Genomic DNA, 27,087 nt, shown 5'->3' on the forward strand with positions numbered 1-27,087 from the left:
ACATTTGTCTCAACGTCAGAGAAACGTCACACCGATGGGCTAAGATCGTGGTGATGATGGTTGTGGTGGTGGTGGTGGTTGTTACGATGATGTCTGTATGTTGAACTTCTTTCGCACAGTACGTAGCCAACCGTGTTAATCGGAGGTGCGAAATAAGTTGAAAATGATGGCGGCGGTGGTGATTGTGGGTGGTCGTAGTTAGGTTGGTTGTTAAAATAATGATCATGGTGGTGGCATTGGTGGTGGTGATAATGATCACAGTGGTGATAGTGGTGGGGGCGGCGATAATGATGGTGGCGGTGTTGAGTAGCGCTGATGATAATTACGATGCTCATGGCGGAAGTGGTTACGATGATGATGACAGTACTGGGGGTGATAATAATGGCAATGATTGTCGAGGTAATTGTGACAATGGGGTGACCCTGAATTCACCTGCGACGCAATAAACTTTTGGCACGAAGTACCTGGGGGCACACGAAGAATAAATAAAAAAAACCACAAACCTTTCTACCCAGAACAATTCACATGTTAATGTCAGGACATATCGTTTGATTCGCCGTGTTAATGCCGCGTGCTTCTGCGTCCTATATCACAGCATTGCAATTTGCCGTTATTCCGTAACGCGCCACGAGATTTGCTTTTAAAATGAGGGGCTCGATCCGAGGAAAATGTGTATTATTGTTATTGTAAAACCTATCCCCACACGTTCGAGTCATTTCCCCGAGGCTAAATTATGTTCCGTTTTAATGTGTGCCTCGTACAAGACGATCTTCGTCTCAGGTGCTCTTGTAAACACGTGTTATTTCGCTGTTATGACCGCACTGCTTATACAGGAAGGGCTTCGTACGGCAGTGGATACATAGTTCGTGCTCCGAGCCACCTCGAACCACTACAGGTACTCAAAACGCTAACATTCGAGACCCTGAAACATTCGGGATGGGCGGGGGGTGGTGATATGTTGCTGCAGCGAACACTAAAATATATAATCAGATGTCTTGATATTGAATCAGCCATCTGCGACGACTGACACAACATTTTACATTGCGTATTGGTCATACACAAGGTTTATTAAGAATGCATTGTCAGTGCCCTGTTGGATTAAGGCTTCCCCACGCTGTCGGCCCGCGGATTGTTTGACCATACTTCTACACAATGCACTACGATCCCGGCGGACCTGAGAGTTGATTACCGGCTTGGCTACCATCAGTGGCAAGTGACATCTGAACTGGCCCTGGTCCTTACCGACTTGACCAACCCACACTGACCAGAGTGGTGAAGTATGCTCCAGTATGGCCGACATTGCATGGAGATTCCTTCCTCCGCCAGTGGATTGACAAAGGGCCTGTGCATAATTAATGTACATTATTGTTAACAATATACATTATACTAGTTAGGCCTTATTAACTATCCGTACTGGTCTATGTAAATGCATTCATCTACAGCAAAGACGTGCATACGCCGTACACATCCGTAAATAAACACGGAACGCAGTTCACGAGAGAGACGGAGCGATTAAATCAGCTCGTATCAGGTTCGATGCCATGTGGAATATTACATCACAGGACCGCGTGAGAGATGGCGAAGGTTTGGGGAGGCCTTCATCTAGCAGTGGATTGATGATGGCTGAGGGTGATCGTAATGAAGAGCTCATGTCCACGAAGCGCCAGTATTTCCCGTCGCAGTAATATATTTAATTTCACCGGGAGATAAAACAGAGGACCCGTCGAGACACATGAAACATTGCCTCTTTTGCACGGACAGCGACCTACCTGGATTGTTACATCAAGCTATTAAAGTGCAATTTAACTTTCTGCAAAGTCAACCAAACTTTCAGCCTGATGGCGTTTCTCTTTATTCTAATGTTCACATATTTAGGGCCCACAAAATGGGACGGGAATATATATATATAAATAAACCCGAACACACACACACATTCTGTGGGCAAACATCTGTGTCCATGACCATCTCTCTCTCGTCTCTCTGCCGTATCTCGCTCATTAAGACCGCTGTTTGGAGACGGAATGCAACGCCACCCTGGATTGATGGCTTTCATTACCATGTGAAAAGGCTGTGCTCTGGGAACGGGTTACGGTTTCTACAAAAAAAAATCTGAACACCCACCACCCACCACCTCCTCCTCCTCCCCAACAACGCCTCAACCCCCCCGCCCCAACACTGAATGCTTGTCACCCTCCTCTCCCGTAGCTGGTGCTAGTAGTTCGTGTTTAAAGCCAGGGGGCTTGTGTAAGTAAGCCCCGCCGTTGTAGTCCCGTTTGTAGTTATGGAGTTTGCAAGGCGTGATATGTAGTCGTATTATTGTTCACTTAAAAAAATACTTACTATACAATTTATTTGCGAGTGGGTCTGTTATATTTTTTTCTGAATCAATCACAAGCTCTTTTTTTGGGGGTTCATCAGTCCACCCCGTCGGTGGATATTTCTGCAAGCGTTCGGAGACATGACTGGCAACCGAAATGCGGAATCGTCATCAACGTTGCATCTTTTGCGTGCAGTAATAATGTAAAATTATTGCCGCGGCTGCTGATGCTACGGGCAAGTTCTCTTGCTGAGGGCTTGTTGCACTCTCTCTCTCTCTCTCTCTGGACGGTACACACATAAAGAGCCATCCGTCTTGAAAAGGTAAGCTGTAAATAATGCGTGCGGTTTATTCCGGCTGTTTGTCGTTCATCTGCTCACGTAAAATTAAATCATAAGTTAGCAAAGGGGTCTTTCTCTCTCTCTCTCGGCGCATAATGATATGTCACCGGCAGCTATGTTGACTTAGCATTTTACACGAGAGGATGAAATGTATTCGCTTCAGTCCCCGCCAGCCCCCCCTTTCCCCTAGCCCCCACCATACACTTGTATTCTAAGCGGCTGTGTAATTTTGAAAATTGCCAACATTTGATTACCCCGGCGCAGTTTTCTGCAGAAAAAAAAGCGAAACGCGCATTTTCAATCATTTCCTGTGGATAATATTGGCACGAGAGATGAGAATCGGAGAATCGGGATTTCATGAGAAAGCTATAATTCGGCTTCTTCCTTCGCAAACGTTCATCAGCCTCATCCCTAAGCCTTCGAGGAAAAACTTTGTTTGCAGAGACAAGGGGCCTGTGTCCTCAGCCCTTACTGCCTGCCACCTGCCTTTTATTTCTGTAGCAACACCAACAAAATGGTGTGTTGCATAACAGCCGGCTATTCACCACTTTTCCCCTCCAGAGTGGAATTAATTATTGAGCTCTGTCATCTGAAAATCATCTGAACTATGAGCCGCTGTGGCGGGATTATTGTCGGTTGTCAAGAGAAATAACCGACCGCCGGCCAAGTGATAGAACGTGCCCGAGATGACATCAGCTCGAGTGAAGGCACTGCCGGGTGAATAATTACATCGCACGATTGTGAGAGGCTGGTGGTGGGTTGGGGAGGTCTTCATCCAACAGTTGATTGCCCATGACTGCTGCTGCTGATGATGATCATGCTCCACGCAGCGGACGCAAATATAAATAAAAACAGCTTGGTATCACTGTGTTCTTCAGGAATAAAGGGCCCTTTCTATGACGACAATTATAATGATGGTGGGGGTGACCTTGAGAATGCGTGTGCTCCTTTGGGTTTCAGGATGTCACTGCTCCCGGGATGTGCCACCATCACGCTCGCCTTATTCCAAGTGAGTCTAAGCTGAAAATTCCCATTTACATAGGTATTAGGCATGTCGCGTTTGACCTCTTAACCTTCCACTATTCACCCCTCCCCCAGCTACCCCCAGTCAAGCTATTCCATGAACTGCCAGGATCCGAGGTCAAGATTCGATTCAACAATCGATGTTATTTTTTACCATCTCGATTGTTCAGTTTTGCTCGCTTCGTTAATCTAAATGTAACCTTAACATTTGCTTGCGATGGTGACAAAAAAATCAGTAAAGGAGCAGCCCTGCAATTTCCTGCTTGCGCTACTGCTGGCAGAAGGGCTTCCACCACATAGAGTGAGCTCTTAGAGAGCCCCTATACATAGGGTATTTTGGCAAGATGTTAACTACCTCGCCTGTTATACATGGAGGCCGTGGGTTCGATCCCAATCCTGACGACTGCTGTATGATTTGGAGTTTTCGTGTCTCTCTCCCCGTGGTCGTGTGGATATTTCTCAGGGTCCTCCGGTTTTCCCCTCCACATTTAGAATCAACATGCGTTTTGAGTATGTGGCTGCTATACATTTCCACATGATGATAAGCCACTTCGTTGAGCTATAGTTTGTGGCCAGTTTAATGATCACGTGGCGTCATTAAAAACGAGCAGGCCATCATGTGCCTGCGTCATCATCCGAACTCGATCAATTTAGCTGCAAATTACGCGGTTGGGATTACAGTACAGTACACACAGCAAGCATCGCCACATATTGGCAAGACTGATGCCCGCTTGCAGGCCAGATGCAGGGTCATCTTGTGTCGCACAGGGGCAGCTACCGCAGGGGGTGCCCTTTCACACACACACCGTCTCGACCTGGGACGTGCTTTAACAATCATCAGAAGCGCGAAGCGTGTAACGACTTAATTTTGTACATGGGACGTGATCGGTAAACGTGGTCAAGGCATAAATATGGTGGCAGGGCCGATAAGTCCTTAATTCGGTAATCCTCCGTTAATTATATCATGCGTGGTGATCGATTTATAGTTACCCCATTCATGTATAAAGCCCATCCTTTCAATCGAGACGCTTTGTGAAACTGCGTTGGCCAAGCTCAACACATTTCTGTGTATGTAGAACTTCTTTCGCACCATACATAGTAATAATAATAGTGGCCTAAAAGCTGACAAGGAATAGCAAAATAGGCGACGTTTTAGCCAATGGCCCTCGTTGATAACAGGCGATTGAATATTGTGATAGAAGTGACGGCTCTGACACAGGAGAATGTGGGGGACACCTTCAAAGCTTTGAAATGAAACGTTGAAAATCCCCTTGGCAAATGTCTCCATGGCATTTCAGTGGGGTATCTATAGATGGATCACCATAGGTGCCATTCTACTGATGATGATGACTTGAGCACATTTGCATTGCTAAATAACTCGCATCTCATTCCCCCCGCCCCAAGGTGTTCCAGTTTACCTGCGTTCACACAAGCCCCGGTGAGACCTGACTTTTCATCGCAATAAATCTGCCCTCGGGTTATAGCCAGAGGTGTTAGGGTCTTGGGATGTGTGTGGTGGTGGTGGTGGGGAGGGGTAAGTGGTGAGTGAAGTGTATCGTATTGCTGCATATTTACGCTGAACACGCCGTAGACATTATACAAAGCTGGCTGTGTAATGTTGCGTTAAACGGGCTGGTGTTCCACACCTCAAATGTATAACGACCAGACGCATCTACGTGATGAGTTTCATTACTCCATCTGGGCAGATGTGCTGGGCAGAAGAGGGGGCCCCGGTTGGGATCATGGGCAAAGAGGGAATTAATTAGTCTGTATGCCCAGACCAAATATTGAATTTGTCGGTACCACCAGTTGTATGTACGTTGAACTTCTTTTGCACCGTACGTCGCCAACCGTGCTAATTGTTGGTGCGGAAATCGAGATGTTGCATAACTTTAGTTGGTTCCAATTCATTGACTGTATTTGGCCAATAACGGTGAATGAATCAATAACTACTTGACGTTTGTGGGTTATCAAGTAAATTCACTCTCATTGGCCACATGAATACAAAAGTACGACTTATGCTTTGCTACCTTTGGTAGTACCGATTTCTGCACTGGCCCTTGGATTCATAGAGAGACTACATATTTTGAACGATGGAGGTGGAGGAGAGTATTGCCTCTCCCGCGGGCAGTGATGGTGCAGACCCATGGGGGGCCCTAAGCAGAAAATAATTTTTTTGGGGGCCTCGCCAATAATGGGGAACCACTGTGGCGAGATGTTAACCACCTCGCCTGGTATACAGGAGGTCGTGGGTGTAATCCTGACCCTGACGCCTGTCACAACGCGTTCCGCGTTACATCGTGTTCCGCGTTGTACCGCGGGGCGCGTTCCACGTCGTGTGAAAAGTGGTCCCGGAAGTAAGAACCGCGTTATAGCGAAAACGCGTTGTTGTGTGAACACCGCCACGAGTTAAGCGAAGCCTGCAAGGGATGCGTTCCTACGCTGCCCTCTACTGGACACCGCGTAGTACCGCGAGCGCTTTGACAGCCTACTCCCATGATCTTCTTTGGTTCTTTCGGTAGTGACGTAAAACGAGAATAAAATAATAAAATAACACACAACGCGTTGTGGCCGAAACGTCGTGAGAATTTTATTGTGTTATTTTATTAATTGTATTCTCATTCCACGTGACTTTACCGAAAGAACCAAAGAAGATGAATCCTTGCAGTCACGAAAGCTTTAAATCGAAATGCCCCCATGATCTTACGGAATGTTGAAGTTCAGCGTGCTATCATGACACTCCGGCCGGTGCCATCACTCTGATTGGGGTAATGCTTCTCTCACGGTTTCTTCGTTGAAACAAATACATTTTTTAAAAATTGGAGAAGGGTCCACGACGCGCACAAACACACACGTGGGTCAGATCGTAACGTGGCCTTACCCAAAACAACAACAAAAATATATTTACGAATTGTAACATCGCCCGCTGCGGAAAAAAAAAAACCTCTTCCGACGCGTGAAGTCCACGGCGGTCGTAGAACAACCCCCGCGATTTGGACGATCGCCGCGTCGCCAAGGCGAGGCAAGCTCGCAAAAACGACTTTCGACTTTCGCAGGCGGGCAATTTTCACGGCTGGGCTCCCACTACGAGGAGACGATGGAGCCAGAGCGATGGGCAGCGGCGGAGCGAGCATGCCACCGCCGCTTCGGCCGCCTGGCCAGCGTCACCTCGGCCGCGGACAACGTGGCCCTGGCTCGACTCCTGAGCCCGCGCGGCACGCCGGGACCTCGTCCCTCACTCTGGATAGGGGCGCGGGTCAGCTGGGCCGCGTCCGGCGACACCGGCGCTTCGGGGAGGCCGGGACGCCCCCCTTCCCAAGCCTCTTCCGTCGGTGGCCTCGGTACGCTATTTTGCGATGTTGAACTTTCCTATATATTAAAAAAAAAGTTTGACGTCGTTGATCTTTCGCAATTTTCAGTTGAAATTGCGCTCACCGTCGGGAAGCCCTTTTACAAATCGGGCAACATTGGCGTCTCCCTCCGCAGAAGCGCCCAGCGTCCCCATGCTGGAGTTCCCGGAGCGCACCGACAAGAAGTTCGCTCGCCTGCACGTCCCCGTGCCCGACCTGGACGCCGTCACCGCGTGCCTTCGCGTGCAGTGCCTCGACCCGCAGCCGGGAATCCTCACCCTCTTCTCGTACGCCGCGCCCGACTTCACCAACGCCTTCCAGCTGCGCGCCAACGTGCCCTCGGCCGCCGGCGAGGCGCTCCAGGTGGCGCTCATCGTGCACGGCAAGCACGGCCCCTACCGCCCGCTGCGCTCGCTGGCCGACGGCCGCTGGCGCCACGTGTGCGTCGCGTGGGGCGGCCGCGACGGCTCGTGGGCCATCTACGTGGACGGTGCCAAGCGCGAGTCCGGCCGCGGCCTCAACACGGGCAGCAAGATCGCCGGCGGAGGGGTGTTCATCATCGCGCAGGTGGGTGGGTGGGTGGGTAGGTGGGTAGGTAGGTGGGTAGGTGGGTGGGTGTGCGCCGTTAATGTTAACTGCGTGGAGGAGCTGTAGCCGGAGGGGACATGGCAGCAGAGGGGTGGGTGTTCATTGTCACGCAGGTAGGTAGGTGGGTGGGTTGGTGGGTAGGTAGATCGGTCGGTGGGTAGGTAGGTGGGTTAGTGGGTGTGTGCCGCTCAGGTTAACCGTGTGGAGGAGCTGTAGGCGGAGGGGACAGGACACGGCCAGCAGAGGGTGTTCATTGTCACGCAGGTGGGTAGGTGGGTGGGTAGGTGGGTGGATGGGTGGGTAGGTGGCTGGGTAGGTGGCTGGGTGGGTAAGTGGGTAGGTAGGTGGGTGTGCGCCGCTCAGGTTAACTCCCCATGGTCGCGTGAATTTTTCTCCGGGTCCCTCTGTTTTTTTCCTCAACATTTAGAGTATTTGGCTGCTATGAATGGCCACGTGATGAGCCACTTCGTTCAGCTGTCAAGTCGCTTCTGAAAAAGAGCTATACAGCTCAATGGACCTTACCTGATCAAATAAAAAAAATAAACTTTTGGTTTAGCTTTAATTGTGTGAAGGGGCTGTAGCCGAGTGGGTAGGAAGCAGCGCTGCTTAGCTTAACATGCAAATTATGCGAGTTCGAATGCCTGTCTGAGATTCAGGTTTATTATTAACCCATCCTCGCAAGCTAATGCTTCTCTCCACTGAGCGATGACGCTTTTTAAATTACTACCCGAAAAAAGCGTAACGTACTCTCGACGGCATCTCAATAGTAAACAGTGCACATTAACCATGTTTACTTTTAACTGTTAAAATTAAGGCAAATCAGCTCCTATCCCACGTCCACAGAGATGTGTACTGGGGGGCGAGGGTTGAGACCCCCCCCCCCCCCACACTGCCGTCACCTGGAGACGAGGTCCACGGGGTTACCTGACGAGCACTTGAAAGTGTTAATTCGCCGCTAGGATATTAACATTCGGGCAGCTTTCACCGGCGAGCTAAAGGAACGCGCCGCAACCTTTCGTTGAGTGCACAAGTTGCAATTTTTTGACGTCAGAGGTCACTGCCGGCGCCTCGGCGGAGTGCGGTAAGCGTGCGAGGAATGCTTATCATCATCTTCGTCATCATCTTCGTCATCATCATCTTCGTCGTCATCATCATCATCATCTTTGTCATCATCATCTTCGTCATCATCATCATTTTCGTCATCATCTTCGTCATCATCTTTGTCATCATCTTCGTCATCATCATCATCATCATCTTCGTCATCATCATCATCATCTTCGTAGTCATCATCATCGTCGTTGTCATCATCATCATCATCGTCGTCATCATTAACATCATCGTTGTTATCACCATCGTCATCATCATCTTCGTCATCATCATCTTCGTCATCATCATCATCTTCGTCATCATCATCATCTTCGTCATCATCATCGTCATCGTCATCATCATCGTCGTCATCGTCGTCATCATCATCATCGTCATCATCATCGTCGTCATCTTCGTCATCATCATCTTCGTCATCATCATCTTCGTCATCATCATCATCTTGGTCATCATCATCATCATCTTCGTCATCATCATCTTCGTTGTCATCATCATCATGGTCGTCATCATCGTCATCATCATCATGGTCGTCATCGTCGTCATCATCATCATCATCGTCGCCGTTCTTGTCTCTGTAGGTGATTTTCCAGGTTTGACCCTGAAACTGGCACCCAAGTACTTGAGGGTTTTATTTTTCTTGTTTGCCAACGAAAGCCATAAATCTTTAAAGACCGGCGGGTATGAATTATTCCCTACAGCGTTATCGCACAAGGTCAAGTTTTTTTTGTTCTTTGAATGACGAAACCTATATTCGATCGACCGACTACCGCACGTGTTAACATCAAATATATATTTGTGTACGTGTGCACATGCAGTGCGTTTGTACGACCGAGGTTTAATTACGGACACGGCTGTTTCTCCCCCCACTCGAGATTTCCTTTGAAGCTGTTGAACGAGAGCGGGCCAAGAGCAGCAACAGTAAATCCCCGCTCGCTAGACAAATGAAAATGTGATTAAATAAATAATTAATCGACGTGGGGGGGGGGGGGGGTGGGGAGGAAATGAAATCAAAGTTGTTTTCCTTGTTCTCCTTCTTCCCGTGGTAAACGCCCGTCAACAAATTACGGCTTTCAACAAATTGCAGTGAGTCGTGAGCTTCCCTCCGGAGACCCGCGGCTCATTCCGTAAGTTACCGGGGGGGGGGTCATGATCGCAGGAAAGGGCCTCTCATGGGCTTCCCCCCGAGTTAGCCTTTGAAACACAAATTTATTTATTTTAACTTTTTTCCAATCCCGTACTTTCAGTAAAATTCCCCCGAGCGCGCGCCTCGTTTGGACACTCGTGACGCGCGCGCGCGTGCGCGCGAGCGGTCGTGTGCGAGTTTCCTAAGCAACAATGCAAACTGGCTGATACGGACCACCTTTTCTATATATATAAAACCGTAAAGACTCCTCGGTGTATTTGGTGTTATTTTTTCAGAACCGTTTTTTTTTTAAAGCGTAGTGGGTGGTGGACGTGCAGCAGTTTTTGTTGGAGGCCTTGGCATCCGTGCCGTGTCACGACAGCGGACGCGTTATAGGGGGCAGGCCGGGTGGCTCGGAGGTCAGAGACGGTGAAGTTGGAACCGCAGAGAGAGGCCCCCTGCGTTCGAATCTGGCTTCTGGCCACCCTTGGTTCAAACCGCGTTCCCCTAAGGTTCAACAGATTTCCTTGTGTTTAACCCAGATGTGAACTCGAGAGGCCGGATGAGTCTCGTTTGCAGCAGTCGCTCGGGGCATTGGTCTACCCTTAGGGAGTGGTGGTTGCTGCTGCTGCTAACGCTTCTCTCCACTGAGCGATCTGGCTTTTAAATTACTAAAAACAAATGCGTAAACTACGCTAGGCAGCATCTCAATAGTAAAGAGTGCGCATTAACCATGTTTACTTTTGACTGTTAAAATGAAGATAATTAGCTCCTATCCCATGTCGACAAAGATGTGGACTGGGGGCTAGGGGTGGCGAATGGAAATCATTTGCCCCCAAGATGTATTCATGGTGTGGGAGACCCTCCCACCTCTCGCCCACCCCCGCACTGTCCACAGAGCTATATAGGCTCAGCGGGCCTTGCCTGGTAAAACAATTAAACAAATATAAAGGTTTATAGTTTAAGTCCCATTTCCCTGCGTGGGAGTAACCTCCACTAGCCGCGTAACGCGAAAAGGCCTCCACACGTGAGCGGACTAACAAAGGGCCGTACCTGTGCTTGCGATGGGACAGGATTCGTCACGTAGATCTGATTTCAACTTGCAATCGATTTACTGCATCCTAAAGTCATTAATATATTATCTTGAAAAAGGATACCCAGGTCTTTTGTTTCACCTCGTTTTTGGATAGGAGAGATATTTTGGCAAATCGTATACATTGTCATCTTGTTTTCACGCACCACAATCTATTGGACGTACGTATATATATTTTCATTATCATTTATAACAAACAAAAATTGGGAAAGGTTCAATTGGCAAAATGGCATTCATTCCGGGAAAACGATTTGGCATGTTTCAAGAAATTGGGATTGTAGTCTGGGTTGAGACTGAATGGACAAATGTCTCTGTTGTGAAATGTTTTTGTGCCTTTAGTTTTTGTGCAATTTCCTGATTTGTTTGTTCAATTTCATTTTCTGAGGGTTTTCATCTGCTTGGCAGTTGCTATAAATGGGATTTGGCAGACATATAATCAATGGACAACAGTTGTGGGAGGCAATAAGCATGAATGACGCCATACAAATACACCATTATATTTTTATCTGCGTGCTCCATTGACTGTCGTCATTACCACCATCACCATCATCACCACCGTCATCATCGTCGCTATCAACATTTTTTGTCATCATCATCGTCATCATCATCGTCATTATCGCCGTCATCATCATCGTCATCATCGTCATCATCGTCGTCGTCGTCATCATCGTCATCATCATCGTCATCATCGTCGTCGTCGTCATCATCATCATCGTCATTATCGCCGTCATCATCATCGTCGTCATCATCATCATCGTCATCATCGTCGTCATCATCATCGTCATTATCGCCGTGGTCATCATCATCATCATCGTTGCCATCGACGTCGCTCCTCACAGGAGCAAGATTCCCTGGGCGGCGCGTTCAAGCGCGACGAGGCGTTCAGCGGCAACCTCACCGACCTGCGGCTGTGGCGGCGAGAGCTGGGCGAGGACGAGGTGGCGGCGCTGGCATCGTCGTGCGCACCGCCCCACGCCGCCGGCGCCGCCAGCGACGCGTCGCTCCTCTTCTCCTGGGACCTGTGCCAGCTGGAGGTGGAGAGCTCCGTGAGGATCTCCCAGCACGTCCTCCAATGTAACGGTACGTGGGTGGTGGGGGGACACAGCTAAAACAAGAATCGGAAAAGCTGACAAAGCCTTTGCCGTTGCAGCAACCAACGTTTTGGAAGAGCCTCGTTACCTCCCTTCACATCGTCCATCTTCCTTCAAAAAAATAACCCTGACGCTGAAGATTAGTGCTCGATACAGCAGACACATTTGCGAATGTTGATTTGAAACTTCGATCCTTACCTGCGTACCGATAGTTCAATGTCAACGTGCCATGCATGCTTCAAATTACACCCGTTAAATTAAACGCCCACGAATACTTACGTTGGAGAGCGTTGCATAATCCATGCGCCGCATGCGTAGAATGCCATCGAGAGTGAGACACACACGCAGGTTAAACTGTTAAGAAAAGTGTGTGTATGTGTTGCCAGCGTATCAACGTTGGACAATGTATACCCTACTCCGGTTCTATTCTCCGTTGTGTTGTTGCTGAAAATAGAAATACAATTAAAAAAAGGCTTTTGGCCAGGACACGTCGCGGGAAGGGACGATGGAACCGTTGATGGAAAAATGACGACAAATTGGCAGCCAAGGGACGGAATGCACCCAGGATGAGTGCGTGCCAGGGAAATGGAGTGGTGAAATCATCAGCTCATGCGCAGGTGCTGGGCGGATGATTACATCGCAGGATCGTGAGAGGTGTTGGCGGCACCTCTCATCCGTAGATCCCAATGTTGCGCCCGTGTATGGAAATCAGGAAATAAACTGGAGCCTAAATCTTGACTTAACGCTTTCATGACTGCAGGAATTCATAGTCTTGGGTCTTTCGGTAAAGTCACGTAGATAGGTTCAAAGAAAATGACAAAAAAAATAAGACAAAAACTAGACGTTTCGATCGCGACACAAGCGGTCGTCTTCAGGAAAAAAAACGACCACTTGTGTTGCGATCGAAACGTCTATTTTTTTAAATTTTGATTTAAAGCTTTCGTGACTGCAGTAATTCATATTCTTAGTTTTTTCGGTAAAGTTCAACGTGACTTTACCGAAAAAACTAAGAATATGTCTATTTTTTTCTTATTTTTTTGTCATTTTCTTTTAACCTATCTACGTGACTTTACCGAAAAACAGGAGCCTGCAGGGTCAACGGCCAGACCGAGCGGTGGTTCATGGCCAGTTTACAGAGGTGAGTTTCTAGAACAGATTTTAAATATATCTAACGACTCGGATTGTGTTGTTAGCAAAGGCAAAATGTTGGTCCAAAGCTTGGGAGCTGCACTGGCAAAAGCGCGATCAGCCCTCCAGGAACAGAGCCTTGACTTCGGAGTACTTACAAGAAGGCGATCCGAAGATCCCAAGAACCTTCGTCGGTGTATAAAGATGGATCAGTTCCAATGCCCACACCACAAATACGAAGGAGACATCACAGTGGCGATACACTCCGCTACTCCTGCTGCGGTTGGCTGGCTTGACCACCTGAATGTGCCATTGCAGTGGTTGTTGCTCTGCGTCGACATCAGCCGTACGACAGAAGAAGAAGAAGTTCCTGCAAATATTGCGGGGCAGCTGCTGGCAATGCGCGTAAACGCGCTGCGTGTGAGCCCCCCGTTTCCTTTCTCCCCCACCCCGATCTTCCGTCGTCAGATTCCACGCCCGGAGTGACGATCGGCTTTGCCCGCGGTGGCGGCGAGCCCGGCGCCCGCCGGCAAGCGCCGCCCGTCGCCGTGACCTGGGCCGACGGCTCCGTGTCGACCTTCCACAACGTGAGCGGCGGCGGCGCTGCGGGCGCTGGCGGCGCTTGCGCTGGGGGCTGCGCCGCGCTGCACCCAGCCACGGGCCGCTGGGAGGTGTCGAGCTGCGACGACAGGAAGCCCTTCCTCTGCGAGTACCGGCAGAGTGCGTCGCGCCAACGTCCGTCCGTGTGCGCGTGTGTGCGATGGTGTCGGCACGGTAAGGGGGTGCAGCTGGTGCATCTGCCAGTCGTCTCAGTCGGTCGACCCATGGCAACCTGGGTCTGTCGCGTGACCTATCAGCGAGCCTTCGACACTTCACGTGGCCTCAAAGTGCACCTGGCCTGGCACAGGCGCCGTGGTGACGCCACTTATTGGTGAACGACGGTGGTTGCGTACGGGGAGCGATGGTGGAGCGGTTAGTGCGCTGCGCTACGGACGCGGCGACACGAGTTCGATTCTTGCTCACGGCCAACATCGGTGACGAATATTTTAACAATTTCTGTCCCCCCTCCCCTAAAATGAGTAAACATCGCCACAGGGGAGACAAAGGTGGTCGTGTGTAGTGCTGGCCACCCACCCTCCCTCGTGTGCCACCTTGCCGGCCTTCATAAGTGCTGCTACTCGCTACTAAGAGCACTTGCCCCCAATCGTCTGTCCAGGCTATATGGGGGATCTTTGTGTGTGAAGTCGACTGAGCCTCGAATATTTATTTTCAGCATTAAGATGTTGGCCAGCGGTGTAGGCCAATCAGTTTCAAAGACAATGCATAAATAATTATCAGTATGTGTGGTTAATGCGGACTTGATACCTTGCAATAGGTATCTATTTAGTGTTTGAACATCTTTTCACTTGTTTCATTGCCAGAAAGGGTAAAACCTTTTCTTCTTTTTCATCGTTTTTGATGCTGACAAAAAGGTCCCAGAGACACAACGTATGTTTTGATCTACGGAAAGAAACCAGAAAAACCCATGCCGAACAGTGGGAGAACACCTACGTCCCACGCAGAAACGCGTCCGGATCGGAAATCAAACCGAGGGCCTTCTTGCCCATGAGCCACGAGGGATAACCCACTGCTCTCACCACCTTGCCACCCCAGAGGTATCGTCTAGAACAGTGAGTGCTGACATCTTCCTGCATGTGCTGGGTCGTTGTAGGTGCCTACGAGAGTTACCAGGCGCTGGCTACGGAGTCCGAAACGCCGTTTGCTGCCAAACTCAACGGTCTCATCGGTGGCTCTCTGGTGGGTTCACGTTTTTTTTTTTTTTGGGGGGGGGGGAGGGGGAAATCACCCTCCCGGCGCTTTCAGAGCGTCAAACGGACGTGTGTACAATCCGAACGTCGTGGTTATACTTTTTATTTTATTTTAAACACAGTTTGCACGAGCACTGGCTGAAAAAGTTCCCAAAACGTCAGGACAGCCATGGACGAACAGCGCTCTCACGAAGTTGTATTGGATAGGAGTTAAACTCGTTCCTCCATTTCATACATTTTATTACTGTTAAGAGCTTCACGGGTAGTGGGGTGGGGGGTGAAGAGGCGATGATGTGGGTGAAAGGGAATTCCAAAGTGGAGCAGTGCGAGGGAAGAAGCAGAAAGAGACGCGTTTTGAAGATGAATTTGTGTTTGTTTTTTTTAATGCCCGCCGATCGAGACCATCAACTCACCACACTTGAGAACACAGTTTAATCCACGGGCAGCTGAAACCAATATTCGAAATTTATTTGAAGCTTTCGTGACTGCAGGAATCCATACTCTCTGGTTCTTTCGGTAAATTCACGTAGATAGAAAAAAGTACGACGTTTCAGTCGCAACATAAGCGTCCGTCACGGGCATTGGTCCGTTAGGAGCGAGGAATGGCTGGGCTAACTCAGGGGGTCGGCAACTTGGGGCTTCGGAGCGGCGTGCGGCTCTTCAAGGACCGCTGCTTCGTGACGTAATTCATCAAGGACGACCGTCTCGTGTTCACCACGTGCATGGCGGATCTTGAAATATTGAGGGTTTTTTTGCCGAATTCGAAAGGAAAAATGCCTCCTCATTATTTCGGTTTTCCGACCCCTGTTCTAGACAATGGGGGGGGGGGGGGCTTTAAATTGATGCAATTCTGAGTGGTATGATAGAAGAGATATGGACAAAAGATAGAGGATGCTGTTCGGTAATATAGATGTAGGAAAATAAATTTGAGATGTAATGAGATGAGATGAGAGAGATGCAGACTACATAGAAGTGAGAGATAGATTGGCGTGGTGTTGCGTTAATCAGCTGGTGATGTTTATTCAGATTTAGATTCGAGATGGTATATGATGCGCCCCGTTTCTTCACGCACCCAGGTCCAACTTGACGTCAGAATATGAATATTTATTCATACCGGAGGAATCCGATTACCTATAAAGCGTTTTGTTTCACAGATGTCCAGTAGGGGCAGGTCAGAACGCTACAACAACAACAACAACCAATACAAAAAACACGATGAGGAGTGCAAAGTACAGGAAAAATAAAGAATCACTTTATATAAAACTAAACATTTTTTCTACGTTTTATATTCAAATCAACATACTTGCGGCCCTACGCATTCGTTTTATGTGCTTGAGCCTAGCGCATCTCCTGCTCAGGAGTTACTGTCCCGGTGCCTGAGAAAACGAGCTAAAGTGTGCCCAAGCAAGCCACCAAAATGGTTTAACAGAACAAATGAATGGACCAATCAAAACACTTCCCCGTTCCCGTTCCTCTACCCTTGGCCGTGTTTCCCTGAAGCCAGATGTGCGGCTTAACTTTCCAGGAACTGGTTGGCAATGCTGAATAAAAGGCGTTCAGTCCAGGAATGTGCCACACTTTAAATATACGCACACACACAGGCAACATTTTTTTGCACATTTCTTGCATCCCAACATTTGGCACGAGTCTCATTTGCCAAACGGTAATGTCTTCCAGTAACATCGCAGGGTTGTGAGAGATGGCGGGGACTCGGGGAGAGCCTTCAACCGGCAATGGATTGGCAAACAACAGTCATCGGATTTGCTACACTCACTCATTCATCCACTCACTCACCCACTCACTCACCCACTCACTTCCCCACTCACTCACTGACTCACCCACTTAACACACTTACTCATCCTCTGGAGAGAAGGAGAGACAGGAATCCATACTCTTTGGTTCTTTCGGTAAAGTCACGTAGGTATAAAATAAATTAAATCACGACGTTTCGGGCGCAACACAAGTGCCCGTCATCAGGTGGAACAACCACAGCAATAAACAATTGCTGAAGTGTGCAAGAGGAGGCTGCTTGTGACAAGAAGCTATATAAGTAAGAGATGGGGGGGGGGAGGAGCCAGGGAGGAGAGATAGAGAGGGTGAGGGTGTGGGGTAGGGGGAGTGGGGAAGTGCAAGCTCCAACACCGAGTACAACACAAGGCCGGGCTGGGAAGTGAGCGGGGCATTTTGCCGTACTCCATTCCCCCTACCCCACACCCCCACCATCTCTATCTCTCCTCCCTGGCTCCTCCCCCCACCCCTCTCTTACTTATATAGCCTCTTGTCACAAGCAGCCTCCTTTTGCCCACTTCAGCAATTGTTCATTGCTGTGGTTGTTCCACCTGATGACGGGCACTTGTATTGCGCCCGAAACGTCGTGATTTAATTGACCTTATTTTCTACCTACGTGACTTTACCGAAAGAACCAAAGAGTATGGATCCCTGCAGTCACGAAAACTTCAAATCTAGATTGAGAGACAGGAAGTAATGCAGGGGGAGGGAGTTAGAGGGTGGTGGTGGTGGGGGGGGGGGCATAGCGGCCTCACCAGAGACAAAACTACCACACGATCGCACCTCCCCGCAGGTGTCCGACTACCTGGCGCTGAACAGCACCAAGTTGCTCGCCAACGCGTCGGAGGCGGGCGTGCTGATGGGGGCCGCCCTGCAGGCGATGGAGGGCGACCGCGTGGCGCTGGCTCCGGCCGACCTGCTGGCCGTCGCGCGGCTGCTGGGCAGCGTGGCCGACATGGGCCTGGTGGAGGGGCGGCCCCACATCGGGGCCCCCGGCGACCTGGCGGGTCGCTTTGTGGCCCTCGCCAGCGGCTGTCTCTCCCCGAACAACTCGGGGCAGTGGCAGCGCATAGAGCAGGTGCGCCTTGGATTTTATCCTTTTGTTTTTGTTCACGTGAGTTACTCAAAATGGGCCAAAGCGTCAAGTGGCCAGCAACTAACAGCGCTATCACAGCGGTAATAATGATAAGGCAATTTCTAACACGTGCACCTCTGATCAGCGCGGATGGCTACGTACGGTGCGAAAGAGGTTCAACGTACATACTGCACCACTATCTCGTGGAAAGGATGCGAGAAATTGATTTGTTACTTTTTGGTATGATCAATTACTCGAATGTGGTTCAATTGGATGAAAAGTGCTTCAGAGTTGTTCAATTTACCACCCACCCCACCAACCCCACCCCACCACGGAGAGTGATGTTCATCGCACGATGTACAATCCGATATTTTTAATGCTCGCAGCTGGAATTTGGCCAAATCAAGCGCAGCAACACATTGATTGAGATAGTTTTTCTATGCACTCATTGGTGGCCGTGCTGAGATCATCGATTCACTTTCACTCAAGAACCCGGTTTGAATTGCCCACGGGCTCAGCCGTACCAGCTCAGCTCTCTTCTTTTTTTAATGCTGTCTACATGTTGAACTTCTTTCGCTCTGGGTTGAGCCGCTCCGTTGCTTGTGAATACGCACGAGCGGCTCGGCCGTGGCTCGGCTCCGGCTGACCTCGTGGAAATCTCGCGCGTTGCTGGGACCGTGCTCAGAGCCGGCTCGCGTTGAGTGCTTGGCTCAGCGCCGGCTCGCTTGAGCCGCAAACCAAGTCTAAGCTGAGCCGTGACTGTGAACGTGGAGCTGAGCCTGCGTGCTGAGACTGGTCACCACGGAGGACATGACCTGCGCCTTGTCGCACAGCGGTTGTTCATCGACCCTCGGTGTGCGGTTTAATCAACACGCGTTCATGCGTGTGCGTGTGTCTGCGTGTGTGTCTGTGTGTGTGGGGAGCGGTCGTGCAACGGTGAGCGACCTGCGCTTCGGACACGACGACCCGAGATTGATTTTTGCCGCTAACGGCCCAACACCGGTGACGGTGACCCGAACCGGTCCTGGGCCTCCCGCTAGGTCGACTCAGCCTCAAATGAGTATCTGGTGCGGTGTGTAAACATCGCCACCGGGGAGACAAAGGCGGCCGGGCATGGTGCTGGCCAGCCACCCCCTCGTGTACTGTTGCTGCCTTCATATGCTTCTCGCTAGTGGCACTTGCCCCAACAGTCTGGCAAGGCTATACGGGGGACCTTCGTCTTTTTTGCGTCTGCTGTATAGGTGGTCGGCAGCGGAGGCCCGATGGCTGTGGTGGAGAGTTTGGATAAGTTTGCGTTTCAGTTGGCCGACTCGCTGTCGTCCGAAAAGCTCAACATCACCCTCAGCGAGGAGAACATTGGTGAGGACCTCGCATGTGGCACCGACAGTTCGGGGCGGTGGCTCGGCGGGGCGAGAGGCGTGTTCGCCGATTCACGGTTCAAATTCCGCAGGGCGCTCTGGTTAATACTGCGGGCGTATTAATCATAAGATATCATGCTCTCTCTCTCCGTCTCTCTCTGAAGATGCACAAAATCTGCACGTAAATAAAATAAATCTAAATTATTGTTTTTATATTTTAAGGTGCCCAGCGTCCGTGCCGTGCCACGGTGATTGGGGGCGCCGTTGTGTTTGACGCTTTCAGATTTGCGCATTGAGCACCTGGAGCTGGAAGGCGTGCGAGTGAGCGGAGTGGTCTTCAACCCCAGTGACGAAGCCGAAAGCCAGAGCAGCAACCAGATCGAGATACCCGCCGCAGAGGTTGAGAGATTGCTATCCGCAGGTACGGATCTCTCGCACAGACCGATCACTTCGGTGTTTCCATTTGGGTGTTTCTGTGTCGTTGTTTTGCGTGCGTGTGCTTCTGGGTGCTCACTAACGACACTTGCCCCGCAGGCTATTAAGGCTATTTGGGGCATCTTTGGTTTGTGTGGTCCTGGGGGAGTAGCCGTGGTGTAGCGGTTAGCACTACGCTGCGCTACGAACCCGGCGACCCGAGTTCGATTGCCGCTCACGGCGCAACACCCGTGACGATTATCTGAACCGTTGCTGGGCCTCCCCTAGGTCAATTCCGCCTCAAATGAGTGCCTGGTGTGGTGTGTAAACATCGCCACTAGGGAGATAAAGGCAGCAGGGCGTCCTGCTGGCCACCCACCCACCCCCTCGTGTGCCGTTGCGGCCTTCATAGGTGCTCGCTAACAGCGCTTCCCCCAACAGTTTGTTAAGGCTATAGGGGGATCTTTGTTGGTGGTGGTGGTGGTGTTCCAGTGCTTGCGATAAGAAGCCAGTGACCTACATTCGATTCACCGCCACGGTTCACATCGGTGGCTAATTGTGTCAGAACCTTTTTGGGTCTACCCTATGGTTGACTCATCCTTAAACGAGTACCAGGTGAGGTGTGTGAACATTTGCATTGGGGGAGACAAGAGCAGCCGGGCGTGGTACTGGCCATGCTGCCCCCTTGTGTGCCGTGCCAGCGTGAATAGACGTCTGCTATCGGTGCCTGCCCCCAGCAGTCTGATTTATACTGGTAGGAACCTCCTGGTTACACCAGCCCACAGGGGATTATTGTGTCCGTCCGTCCGTTGTGCATCCAAAAATGGGAGAGGTGGGCCTGGTGTAGAGGGGAGGGTGGGGAGGGGCTGGGTGGGGAGGGTGGGGCTGGGTGGGGGGTGGGAGGGGTGGGGCTGGGTGGGGAGGGGCTGGTCACCCCGTGGTGCCCTTATAAAATTCAACGTTTAACCTACTCACGCCGGCTTGTGCCCGCCCTCACAGTCGGGCATATTTGCGGAATACACCACGCCGCCGTTGACCCTTGCCATTGACCGAACAACCCAACGTTCTTACCAGCTCTCTCCGCAGGAATGTGTTATGGGGAATGATTGTCTAGCAGTGGTGCAACGTGGCCATATATCTTTCTCACAACGCCAGTGCAGCCTGGAACGCAGTCCCTTTGAGCAGAATCAGAATATTTCTTTTGAAACTGGAGGAATCCGACAAGGTGTGAAGCTATTTTCCACTGATGTCCAGTAACCTGCAACTAGGATTTCATCAACCACGACAGTGGCAGGGTAGGTACAGGTTAGGACGTCAATCGCGGAGGTGGAGCGATGCAATCGACTCGCATGCTGCTTGCCTGGTGGATTGTTGCATCTCAGAACTGTTGTGGATAGCGACAGCTTGGGGGATGCCTTCGTACAGCAGTAATCCTTGCGGATGATGATGATGATGTTGTTGGATGTATGTGCAACTAGGGCATGAAGCTCTTACCTTCATTCACGCTCATTACAGCAGCCTCCCAGCTCTACTTGGTTCTGACGCTGCCTTGCTTCAGTACAGCAGGGGGCCCGTGTTCCTCACCAAGGATGGCAGAGCACGGTGAGTCTGCCTTAAAGGGTTCCCGCATTATAAAACCGAGTCGCGGGGGAAAAAATGGCAACAAATTAAAGTGTTTTTTTATGTTTGTCAAATCAAAAATTCCGTTAAATGTCCAGGAGAGAGCAGAGAGTTCTGGGAACAGCTGTCGTTTCATCTTCAACGCGATTACCCAGAGTTCTTGGCGGGGCCCCGACTGAGATCTCAACATCCGTGCAGTACACGCTGCATCATGTCACTCAGGTACGCCGCTCGCAAACGGCACGGACATCAAAAGCTGGGCATTAAAAAACAACGAAATAAAACACCATAATCCCATCGGCGTCATTCAATAAAGCAGTTATTCTCTTGTCTTGTTTCAGGCCGTCTCTCTAAAACCTGCAAAACCCATGTGTGTATTCTGGGATTTTAAGCCACAGTGAGTACCGATTGTCAACATACACCCTTCTTGCTTCGTTCTGAATGTAAAAAAAAAAAACTTTAAAAATTGGAAGTGGCCACGTGGCTCGAATGTGAAGGGCGCCAAGCCGACACAGCTGAGAAGCTGGGTTCCAATCCAGGTTTCAGCCGTCTCTCAAGTGTGGTGAGTTGATGGTCTCAACCAAGTCACCAGTGAGAGTGTGAAACAACCCCAACATATTTAATTTTGTTGTGCACTTCATTTGGCCAAATTCCTCTGCTGAGAATTACAAATGTTGGTTCGATTGTCATACAAAGATGATCACTCTCAAGAGGCAGGGCGGGTGGACGAGAGGTCACTGGAAGATATCTGTGGCAGCTCTGTAATATCCACTTCCGTGAGCGAATTTCTCAGATCTAAGTTTGCTATTCGGACTTCATCTCTCACTGAATGTTTGGTCGGTCCCGAGTAGCCCTCAGTAGGCACCATGACCAGTAGCCACAGCCATAGCAAAAGGTTTACATTACTGGATGCCGTATAAGGAAATACCTGCTGGGTCGCTGACCCAAAAAGATCAAGTTTATATTATTGGTTCTTTCGGTAAAGTCACGTAGAAGGGAAACAATAAAATAATAAAAATATAAAGCAATAAAATTGTTTTATATTTTTTTATTGTTTTATATTTTTATTATTGTATTGTTTCCCTTCTACGTGACTTTATTTATTGTTTCCCTTCTACGTGACTTTACCGAAAGAACCAAGAATATGAATCCCTGCAGTCACGAAAGCTTTAAATCAAGATCAAGTTTAATTTAAGGCCCCGGTTGTACTGTGACTCAGGCTGCATTATTTCAGCTAGGAAGGCCCCATTGACCTTAGCAGCTCCGTTACAAGGACTGTTACACGACATTGTAGTTACACAGAGTTACACGGAAATCCATATAGTTACATAGAAAGACGTATTCTTAGGGATCTATAGAGTTGCATAGAGACTCGGAGACCACAGCCCAAGACGGACAGCAGTGGCGGCCGTTACAAAACATCGTAGGGTGGGAACGTACAAACGAACAAGAGCAGAAACCGCAATTATTTACAAGAAACCCATGCCACAACTAAACTGCAAACAGCATAAACAACAGTGTTTAATTACAAATCTCAAAGACACACAGAGTGTCGGCGCTGTTTTGCGAATGATCGGAATGCAGACTTTCCTTGCATCATGCTATGATCGCCGATAGCACCATTGGGATAAAATTGTGGAAAAATCCTAATTTAAAGAAAAACGTCAACAAAACCCAAAACTCAGCTTTTTTGTCATTCCGGGTGGCATGCGGCGATGCGAGTGGTGCGTTTTGACGACTCATGGGATACATTTTTTGCCAGTATCAAAAGGTCTCCCATGACATAGCTGCTCACCCCCAAGCTATAAATGCTCTGATATGTGCATTGTCTTTGTACTGTTCGTCTTTTGGCGTTCTCTGGCCTGACACTGGCGAGACTAGGCCATAAAGAACAAGGCTATCTCTGGTGTAGGCCAATCAGTTTCAAAGACAATGCTCACATTATCAGAGCATGTTTTGTTTGCATGGTCACCACAACCATGTGTGGTTAATGCAGACTTTTTGAACATCTTAACACCTATTATATTCTTGGTTCTTTCGGTAAAGTCACGTAGAAGGGAAACAATGAACTAATAAAAATATAAAACAATACAATTGTTTCCCTTCTACGTGACTTTACCAAAAGAACCAAGAATATGAATCTCTGCAGTCACGAAAGCTTTAAATCAAAATATTAACAGCTGTTTTATTTTTTGTTATTTTCTTTGAACCTATCTACGTGACTTTACCGAAAGACCCAAGAATATGAATACCTGTTTCATTGCCAGAAATGGAAAAACCTATTATTATTATTATTTCTCACATTTTGTCGACTGTTCGCTGGCTGCCTTTCCAGGATGGGATCGGGGGGCAGCTGGTCAGACAAAGGCTGCAAGCTGATCCGTACCGGCACTGAATCCACGTCGTGCTTTTGCAACCACACGACCAATTTCGCCGTGCTCCTGCAGGTGGTGGAGGTAGAGGTAAGACGGTGCACCGTCTACACAGGCGGGCTCCGGTGTACGACGGTCCGATTTATATCACTTCCTGCCGATACATAATACCGAGGGTTCCCACCTCAGGGATATAAAAAAACAACCCAGCACATGCCGCAAGAAGAATAATATCTCACAATAGCAGACGAAGTGAGAAGATGCATGTAAATGAGGCATCTTGAGCTGTGTATTATCATTATTATTATGCAAGTGACAAAAAAAAGCCGGGGCTTTTAATGTTCCGGAAGACTCGTAGATTTCCCAGGACAGCTGCCTCAAAAAGGGGACGATCTTTGGGAAAAGGAAAACAGGTGGCAACCTCATATAGCATGCATGGGCGGCGTGACACACGCCCCTCCACCCCCACCGCGGAGCCGCACCGGGAATGCAAGTTCAATTTTTCTTTCCAATGTTGTTAAATTCATTTAGTTTAAATTTGATATTTTGCTCTGTGGTTCACGAGTTTCTCTTTACTGCCGCTCTGCCTTCATCATCACGCACACGCTGACCTTCTAGAGCTCGCAATTTTTTTACATTTTATTTTTTGCACCGTGAGCTGTAACATCAAATGTCACCTTGCTGTTACTAATTCAATGTACGCCGGATAAATGTTTATTATTATTTACTTACTATCACGTATTATTTTTCACGGAGTTTGTTTCTAGTGGCTCAAAAAAAAAACCCCACGACATCATCCGATTCTTCTTTTTTTCTCCTACTCCTGTTGCATTGCGGAAAAAAATCTGGCGTTTGATTTTCACGGCAGCAAAAGTTTGACGAGTTACGGTTAAAAGGAAGAGCAACCTTTTCATCCTCATTGTTCCAGTTTTTTGCCAATTTAAGCCGCAGTCTCTGCCATTCTGGTACTGGCGGAAGCTTTGGCCATTCCGTTTTGTATTTTTCAACAACAACAACAACAAAGAGAGCCGGAGTCCACAGAATGAAGGCGATCGGGATGCCCATGTGAAAATTTAAGTGCCTAGAGCTGTGATCTAGGAGACAAGAGGGAAATACGAAGGGTTGGAGGCACGTACTTTCAGAGAGAGGTAAGAGGAGGAAGGAAGAGAGACGAGTGGCTGGCAGTGAGTACCCAGCGGGGTGAAAGGATCACGGATCAGATCAACGACGAATCATCACAAGCAGACTAAATCTTACAGGACATCATCATCACGATCCGTGGGCAGATAGCCCGCGGGTGTCCGCTAGACATGCTGTCATTCGTTTCCACCTTCCTCCGCCCTTGTGCGGTGGTGGAAAATTACCGACGTGCGACGAATGCCACTACGGCACTTTTCAGAATGATTCCCAGGCCTACACGGCAGAATTTCTACGGAGGGGAATGGCAACTAACGTAGGCTGCCAGACAAACAGGTTTAATATCGCGACTTATAAATTTCCGTTTCCACCACCGCCTAACATACCACGTGCGAACCCCTGCAACAGAGAGCCCCACGGATGGAAGCTCTGCCAATGCTGCACCGGGCCGTTGGCCAGCCACTGCCCATTTGCAGCCCTATGACCAAATCATGCGTGGCCATTCACTCCGCGACAGGTTTATCGCGAGCATTTATTGGCACCCGGGCTGAGATCATTGAGAGAGCTTCGATTTATATGCCCTGTCTGCCTTGCAGGAGGCAATGTTCGCATTTTTTGGCACGTGCTTTGAAGCAAGGTCCACGGAGGAACCGTGTTCACAGGTTTTCAGGAGTTCACGACGTCCCAAACAGCGTTTCATTGCGGCGATGATAATAATAACAAAAATGTAAAATAAAATATCATCGTAAAAAATACACCGTGAGATTCGACACGCTGCGGCGGTCCGCTCGCGCGATTGACCACGGCCCCTTTGGCTCGGCCGTAAAACGGCGCGATTGTGTCTCAGCTGACGAATGTGCAGCTCATTGTTTCTCCGCACACTTTCTTTGAATGAACAAACTTCCCGCCCTCCCCCCCCCCCGCCAAATGTCCACTGCTCAGCCTTCAGCGTGACCAGCTTTTACAGCCTCCCGTGATATACGCACAAATCATTCTCTTAAAACACAACAAGAGAGGAGCGCAATACGGTTTGGATTTATCCAGCGGCTGCGGAGGCAGCGGGCGGCAGGCAGCAGGGCTGGCTGTGACGTTGGCCCGGCGGTAGCGCCGCTCGTTGCCAGAGGTTCGTGGTTCGACTCCCCGGCAGGCCGCCCTGGCTAATGCCGTGCGGTGTGTATCAAGTGTAAAATACGCGGCGTCTGCTTCACTCGCGGTGGGCGTTAAAGGCCCCGTGGCGGCGTTCGAAAAGAGCATGAGCCATTGTGTGCCGGTGTCGCTGTAGACATTTTTTTAAAAATCTACTTGTAAATTGTTCAATAGGGATTACACGTCGCAACATCACCCCCTGCTTTGAAACTACTCCACACTGTGTCTGTGTATCATAGCGCCGTGGTGACAGCCCTGTGCGATAAGGATGGCATGAATACCAAATGTACTAAGTTATAATTACTATCAAAATGCAACTCTATCGGAGCATGTTGCTTAAAGAAAATGGTATTTAGGCTTCATATGGAAAATGGGTATGAATGTGTGTCGGTTTATTTTTGTATTTGAATAAAAAAGAGGCAGTCAGTCATTGTAAGAGCAATAGAGGAAAGGTCTCGAGCCTGGACTTTAATCGGGGCAGGGAGTCAGCAGCACAGATCACTGGGGGGAGGGAGTTTCAGGCCATGGGGGCAGTAGAGGAGAATGAGCGACGTCCCACTGAACAAAGGCAGACTCGAGGTCTCGAGAGAAGGCGTCGATTTCTGGAGCAGAGATCATGTGCAGGGGGAGTAGAGTGGGATGAGCGGGGAGAGTAGTGAGGAGATTGCTTGAAGGGGAGTAGAGTGAGATGAGAGGGGAGAGGCAGGAGAGTGCGTGGAGGGGGAGTTGAGTGAGATGAGAGCGGAGTGGTGGGCAATGGCGACTCCCTGGGTATTCTCGGGAGTTGGGGTGAGTGTGGTCGTGACTCTGCGCGAGATAAAAGCGCTCCCCTGTGCCCCCGCCCCATCCCCCCCATCTAGCGGACAGACGCCGAGGAGGACATCCTCAATGTGCTCACCTTTGTTGGGTCCGGAGCGTCGCTCTGTGCTCTCGTCGTCACCCTGACGCTCTTCGTCGTGCTCGAGTGAGACGCCTTTTGTGTACACCCACTTACCCGCTCCCCTCCTCGTCACTCTTCTATCGCTACTACCATGGTCACTGTCACAACAGCACACTCACTCACCTGCTACACCCCACTGGTAGTCACAACAGCACACTCACTCACCTGCTACACCCCACTGGTAGTCACAACAGCCCACTCACTCACTCACCTGCTACACCCCACTGGTAGTCACAACAACACACTCACTCACCTGCTACACCCCACTGGT

At 49.6% G+C, this 27,087-nt stretch overlaps 1 protein-coding gene across 2 annotated transcripts in view; it reads left to right on the top strand.

Moving 5' to 3' along the window:
• Positions 1-2,166: 2,166 nt before the first annotated feature.
• Positions 2,167-27,087, top strand: part of ADGRD2 (adhesion G protein-coupled receptor D2) — an 82,359-nt gene continuing 57,438 nt past the window's right edge. The window contains exons 1-16 of one of the 2 annotated variants that reach the window (XM_076068807.1): positions 2,167-2,640; positions 3,619-3,667; positions 5,086-5,119; positions 6,738-7,022; positions 7,168-7,598; positions 11,779-12,019; positions 13,627-13,878; positions 14,870-14,955; positions 17,548-17,832; positions 19,071-19,188; positions 19,471-19,608; positions 21,080-21,203; positions 21,320-21,443; positions 21,563-21,618; positions 23,557-23,683; positions 26,737-26,840. In XM_076068807.1, the coding sequence (XP_075924922.1) occupies positions 3,620-3,667; positions 5,086-5,119; positions 6,738-7,022; positions 7,168-7,598; positions 11,779-12,019; positions 13,627-13,878; positions 14,870-14,955; positions 17,548-17,832; positions 19,071-19,188; positions 19,471-19,608; positions 21,080-21,203; positions 21,320-21,443; positions 21,563-21,618; positions 23,557-23,683; positions 26,737-26,840 (2,453 nt within the window). In that variant the 5' untranslated portion in view covers positions 2,167-2,640; position 3,619. The remainder of the gene's footprint in view (positions 2,641-3,618; positions 3,668-5,085; positions 5,120-6,737; positions 7,023-7,167; positions 7,599-11,778; positions 12,020-13,626; positions 13,879-14,869; positions 14,956-17,547; positions 17,833-19,070; positions 19,189-19,470; positions 19,609-21,079; positions 21,204-21,319; positions 21,444-21,562; positions 21,619-23,556; positions 23,684-26,736; positions 26,841-27,087) is intronic. The other variant, XM_076068808.1, reaches the window with a different exon arrangement.

This window comes from Petromyzon marinus, chromosome 22 (genome assembly GCF_048934315.1).
Source record: "Petromyzon marinus isolate PM22_M1 ecotype Great Lakes invasive population chromosome 22, UKy_Petmar_22M1.pri1.0, whole genome shotgun sequence".
NCBI lineage: Eukaryota > Metazoa > Chordata > Hyperoartia > Petromyzontiformes > Petromyzontidae > Petromyzon > Petromyzon marinus.